The 6,700-nt window shown below is 46.4% G+C and overlaps 1 protein-coding gene across 1 annotated transcript; it reads left to right on the forward strand.

Annotated features, from left to right (window-relative positions):
- Positions 1-424: 424 nt before the first annotated feature.
- T265_05196 (hypothetical protein) lies at positions 425-1,054 on the forward strand (the record flags this gene model as incomplete). The annotated part of the gene is made up of 2 exons (XM_009170140.1): positions 425-841; positions 863-1,054. 2 exons carry the CDS (start codon positions 425-427, stop codon positions 1,052-1,054), a joined length of 609 nt encoding a protein of 202 aa, XP_009168404.1.
- Positions 1,055-6,700: the final 5,646 nt, after the last annotated feature.

The raw sequence follows: 6,700 nt of genomic DNA on the forward strand, positions 1-6,700 counted from the left end.
TGCGCCAAGTTTAGTTTAGTTCGCAACCAGCTACACTATTTTCGATCAGCCTTGCACCGGAAGCGTCAATTACCCATGGTTTTTTTGAGTTAACGACTGAAAAGTATACATTCGAGTTTCAAATGCGTTACAGCTCTTATATTCAAATGATGCGCCAACCGTGGTTTAGTTCGCAATCAGCTACACTATTTCCGATCAGCCTTGCACCGGAAACGTCAATTATCCATGGTTTTTTAGTTAACGGACCAACTGAAAAGTTTGTTTTACCCGGCTGAATGGGGGTCCACTACTTAATTGGCGCAATCCTCCTAGCTCGGTGACGTTGGCGTATCGCTTCTTCTATTTCTGTCCGTTCTTTCCTTCAGTTATTTTTCACCGTACGTCGACTAACAGCTATTTCTCACACAACGTAACCTTTCAGACCATGGGTCAGATGTTCTCTAACCTGTTCAATCGGCTGTTTGGGAAGAAAGAAATGAGGATATTAATGGTTGGACTGGACGCTGCTGGGAAGACTACCATCCTATACAAATTGAAGTTGGGCGAAATTGTAACCACAATCCCAACCATCGGGTTTAACGTTGAAACCGTTGAATACAAAAACATCAGTTTTACAGTGTGGGATGTTGGTGGTCAGGACAAAATTAGGCCACTTTGGAGGCATTATTTCCAAAACACGCAAGGTTGGTCAGATTTGGTAAACTTAATTTGCGTAGGCTTGATTTTTGTGGTGGATAGTAACGACTACGAAAGAATAGGGGAAGCCCGCGAGGAGCTTTCCCGAATGTTGAACGAAGACGAACTGCGTGATGCCGTCCTACTCGTTTTTGCTAACAAACAGGTTTGTTCATTCATATGGTAGATCTATTTTGCAATCCATAGGATTTACCACAGGCGATGTCTGCAGCAGATGTCACGGATAAGCTCGGGCTTCACACCCTCCGGAATCGTACTTGGTTCATCCAAGCAACATGCGCTACGAATGGAACTGGTCTCTATGAGGGCCTTGATTGGCTCAGTAACACTCTCAGCCACCGCAGTTGAGTGCGGATAGCTCAGTCTCAGTCAGTGCTGTGAAGTGGAGTGCGCTAACTCCCAATCAAACAATTCTATTCGTCACTCAACAGGTTAACTCGTCATGGAATTTCTCCGCATATTGCATGTTCTGTCTCTTCCTAACTGACCACGCATATTCCGTTGTATTTTTGCCGGCTTTTCGGTTAGTGATCGTCCGTAAACCGTAGAGTTCAATACGGCTACAAACGGCCGACATGTTTTCATTCGTTGAAAGTGATCGCACTCGACGTTGTGTAATTATGTACATGAAATACATCCCCACGCACCGTTATCGCATCTTCAGCAGGCAGGTTTTTTCGAAATTCCCATTGCAGCTGTTTTTTGGCCATGTGTCTTCAGGAATATCCGTACAGTATATTGGTGGTGCTCGTTTCCGTTGTTCTGGGGAGCATCAAGGCCTCAATCTCTGCAAACGTGCTCTTGGAACTGTATTTACTTGGTCATTTCGGGGTGCTGGTGCTGTTTAAGTGGAAATTGTTTCGAGCAAAGCTCTTCGATTTGCCTCTACGCGCCGGCTTCTGGCCTAGTAAGGCTTTATTTTGACGTTACTGCGGAAAAAATTGTATTCGGACCCTTCATGTGTATACTGAACTGTATTTACTTGGTCATTTCGGGGTGTTGGTGCTGTTTAAGTGGAGATTGTTTCGAGCAAAGCTCTTCGATTCGCCCCTACGCGCCGGCTTCTGGCCTGGTAAGGCTTTATTTTGACGTTGCTGCGAAAAAAATTGTATTGGGACCCTTCATGTGTATGCCCTCCATGTAAACGGATGAATTGTGAACACGACACGGCGCACTTGATGTAAGGGATTGTTGCGTCGGTTCTGTAGGGTTCTTTGCCATACTTCAACCACTTACTCATCGTAACAGCTCTCCTGAACACTAGAACACCGTTGCACTAAACATTTATTCACACCAGATGTATTCCGTCAGCACCTTACGGCGTGAAGCTACTTCCACTCTCTGGGTTTGCAGTATCCAGCTGCGCGTGTGCATTATCAAACAATAGGGACGGCCCTTATTTCGAATAAATGTTTGTCACCCAACGGAGCACTCCACTGGGTACAAAACCCATGAGAAGTATCATCAGTCAGTGTGTTCAGGACTACCCGGCCGCTTCAACCAGTTGGTCTTGTAGGAGCCTCTCCTGGCGACCCATATTTCTGATGTCCGGTGGAGCGGTCGTAACATTTTATATAGCTGTTCATAAATGGGACGACGGTCTGGAAAGGATCGCTCGCAATGTTCACCCAATCCATATTAACGGCGTGTTTTTCTTAGTGGTCGGACTGAAAACTAGCTTGTTCGTTCCTTATCTGGTGTACCAATGAGTTGAGTTTGTTTCGCTGTGTCCAGTAAATTAACCGGTCCTTTGTTTCCGAGTTGTTGGCATATGTATCTCAATTAAATACATAACTGGTCATGGTTCACACATCGCTTCTGGGCCATAGCAAGTGGAATTGATTTTTAATGATTATGTGGGCTTCAGTCATCTCACGAGGTGGTCAGCCGTTTCAAGTTAACAGAGCTTACAGTAGGGGTCTCACTAGAGGGGCCGTTATGGTTGTCTATTCTGAGCAACGTGAGGGCTATTCGACTACACTACTGAATGACCGTAACTGCTTCCGCACCAAGACACCCAGTCGCCCCCGAATTTTGTTTGCTAAAGACATTAACCAGGCCCTAGTCCCTGCGTCGGAGGATTCTGTTACCAGGCTGTCCAGCCAGCAGTCCGGATACAAACCATCAAAGGGTCGCTGGTTAATATTGCTGGGCATGCCATTAGCATGAACAGGGTCTTTAGCAGTGAATGAATTAATGGACACAGAGCCACTGGATGCATGAAAAAAGCTGTGATGAGAAGTCCTGTGAAATTACCTAATTATGTCAAACTGAACGCTTTGTGCTAATGCGCCTGTTTTGTTTCATGTGGACTTCATAATTTTCCTTTAGTTATTTACGTCCAAGTGGAAAATGACAATGAAATTAGTAACCAACTCTTGAGCGATACTGAATTTCTGAAGCTGACTGGGAGCAACACAAGAAACGTCCGGGTGGTTCTAACTGCGGCTGGCACACCGTGGATGCTTGGTCGCTACAACTACTGTATGGCGATTTTCTTCTATTGCTTCGTTGACGTATATGAGGCAGCGGTGAGGGGGCATTCATACGTAAACGCTATTACAGGCAGTTTCGTCATGCTGTTTGCTTATTTGAGCGGAGTATTTGGACATCCATATTTAACACTTCATACTCGATATAACTATTCGTCAACTACCAGTTATTTGTGCCCGTTCAAGGTGAATCATGCTTCACTAGCAGGTAACTAGTTTCAATGATTTTCTGTAATAGCCAAACTGGCAAAGCGAATAAATCGTATACTGGAAAGGTCTGTCTGGTACCTTCACTTGTCGAATTATTCACATCATGCATCAGCCGTTCAACCGTAGCATTCTTTCGGTGCCTAATAGCCATGTCAATCGAAGGAAGCGCGAGGGATGGGATATTGCCAGGTTGCCCAAGCCTAGACAGGAAGTCGAAATGCAGAGGCCGGGTTTCTAACCACGATCCTTCCGGTCAGCCATCTCGCATCAGCCAAGCTTGTCTAAAAGCTTCCCAGTATTGAGAGACACACTGTGGCATCCTGAGGTGCTGCAGCGGTATCCCTGGATGAGATTAGCCACTAAATCTCCCAGCTATTATTCGGTCGAACTCCTCACCAACAGGACAGTCGTTTTTTGGCCCACCATCCAATCGCAAACATAACTGGAGGCCCTCGTGCAATATTCGGGTGGCATGGCACCGAAAAGGTGCTACAGCTTAATGATTTTCTTCTCCAGACGTGATTTCCGTAATGTGCACTCCACGACAAAAACCACCAGGAAGTTGAAAAAGGAGAGAGAGCGGAACAATGTGATGAGCAGATTTTTTTCATAGAGGAAATTACTCACAAGGCTGCTGAAAACTTCGAGCAGATGTTGCACGCAAAGCTGATGCAAGACGAACAGATTCATCAACCCTACAAGGGAAGACGTACAACCATCGTTTATTGTACAGCAGCGAAGCATCAGTGTTGAACACTGATTTCGATGATGACGGAACAATGACAAATCCCAATAGTTGCGAGGAAACTGCTGGACAGTTAAATATAGGACACAACCCGACCGGAGGTATGAGAATAAGTGATAAGGAGAGTGTTTACGAACTCCGTGGCCATCTACCTCTGAAGAAGCATATCCAGATGAGCCAATCTGTCAACGGAATCGAAGGCTGGGTTAAGGTCTAGGAAAACCGCGATTTCTGGTAAGCGGTATGCGTGGCGCTGCCCAAGCTGGTGACGTAGTGTAAGAATGTCGTCACATTACGCGTCGAAGTCCTGTTTGATGTTTTCGGGCTTGAGTTTCACATCTCGAAGTCAGGTGTCGCAATATGGGGCCAGTGGCCAGGTGTGGGACCTACGCCTCTTTCAGAAAGCGGGTACGAACAAAGATTACCTCCGATTCCCTGGAACACATTCTTCTTCCTGAATACGGAACACACGTCCCAATGTTAGTAAAGCTCATCTGGCCGTGGCACACCAGTGGCAAATCCGAAAGCGTGATCCGGACCTTTAAGATCCGTGCAGACTTTATCAGGCACACCTTCAGAGATATCACAGCTATCTAGGTGAGTAAAACTCATCATAGCTTCCATTGCATCCTGAATTACAAGGGGTAGGCTGTGAAACTCCACGTTCTGAAGCACGAATTTGTATTTTGAAGGTGCGTGCTGAAAGAGGGTATGCTGATGGTAAGTTTATCCAAGAGAACTTGTGCTTGGTCTTGGACGATGTCGTCTGTGTACTCCAGATCGGCAAGTTTTTCATCAGCAACGATTTGAACACCGGGGGCTTTAAGGATCTTCCAGGATTCAGTTCTTCGACGAAGTTTAACAAGAATGTAGAGAGTGGGCACCACTTAATACAAAGCTTTTCGAAAGCTTGCCATACACTCTCAGGGGCCGAGAAGTATGTAACTGGATTATCTCCAAAGTTCCTAAGCATCCCCTGTTGAGCAAGTGTCGTTTAGAGTACTGACCGATCGAAACAATCGAACGTGTCCTTAAATTTCCGGAGGATCAATATTGCGCGTTGTCTGTACAAATGGTGTTACACTAACACCTAACGGCGTAAGATGTGGTTGGCGCAGTCTATACCCGATCGAGATGCCGCTTCATGCTCACGGACCAAGGATTCGTGTGTTGTTGCAGAAGCCTTGTTACGGTGGCAATGTTCACTTCTCGTGGTTCCCAGATCCAATGAACTTTTTTTAAATGGTCACCCTCATCGACTGACCATAGTTGTTTGGGATGGTCTATTTCTTCCGGATAGTCACATATGCGCTGGACAGACACTGGCTTGGAAATCCACTGTCAACCTTGAACAGAATAGGTAGGTCTCCAGGACCATGATGACGATGGCACTTCGGTAGACACGCACCCGAACACTTCTTAGGCTGAAGAGGGCTCTGTATTCCATCAAAATTCCAGTTAATGGTCGAATTGCAGGTAGAAGGTGGCCAAATGAATTGTTCGAAGTACCGTGCTCAATGATCCAAATATTCTTAGCCGGTTATCAGAGTCATCCTGGTCCGCGATAGTTTCGTTAGCAAGAGGGCTCCGGGGTTCATGAAAAATGATTACGTCAATCTCTTCGACCTTTCGGATCCACTAAGCTTCCGGTCTGTAGGAGCATTCAGTTTTACCTGGCGTCAAGTTGAGAACTGTAGGAATCCGCCACCAAGCCCCCGGCAACGCTGCATAGATCCAATGCTTGGATGGGGTTGTACCACAGACCAGAACTGTAGGAATCCGCCACCAAGCCCCCTCCAACGCTGCGGTCCTAGCATAGATCCAATGCTTGGAGGGGGTTGTACCACAGACTGAAGTTCCAGGATTGAGTAGTGATAGGATAACTGTCTCCGATGACCGTTAACATCGGAAATCAGCCAGCGAGCATTTGAGGAACCGGTTCTGATAAGTTGTTTGATTTATGGGTCCACAAGCTTCTCAGGGCCGAAGTGAGGTATGTCCGTTTTATTACACTTGGAAAGCGCAGTGAAAAGCATCGGCGGACATGTGCATCGTCCGAGTCTACACAAGTATCCGAGGAGCGGTAGGTAGGGATCGGCCCTCACCATTGATGGCAACTGGGTCTATTTGGATTCGGGGCTGGCTCTTTGGTGAGCACCATGTCGTTAATTGGCGCTGTTTCGGAAATTAGTACTGCAGTGAAGTACAACTGCAGTCCGTTGGGGAGTAAGCAGACAAAATGAACAAAGATTGATGGACTTCAGTTTCCCGAGATCCTTTCACACACGCTGCCAGACGAACTGCGCAGAGGTGACTGAAAATGGGTGCCGAGTTAAATAGAGACCCTTCCATTGAAACGCTCAACACAATACCCACAGCGGCACATCCGGCCTCCACATCACCAGAGATGCGATAGTAGTTTCCGGACAGAAACATGTAGTCCATCAATAGGGAACCACGCGAAGCAGTTGCGAGTTCATCATCATCAAAGACAGCAACATCAGTGTTGGCACTGATGTACTGCCGTATAACCATAAAGTTCGTCTAGTTTATGTAT

This window comes from Opisthorchis viverrini, assembly GCF_000715545.1.
Source record: "Opisthorchis viverrini unplaced genomic scaffold opera_v5_94, whole genome shotgun sequence".
Classification (NCBI taxonomy): Eukaryota; Metazoa; Platyhelminthes; class Trematoda; order Opisthorchiida; family Opisthorchiidae; genus Opisthorchis; species Opisthorchis viverrini.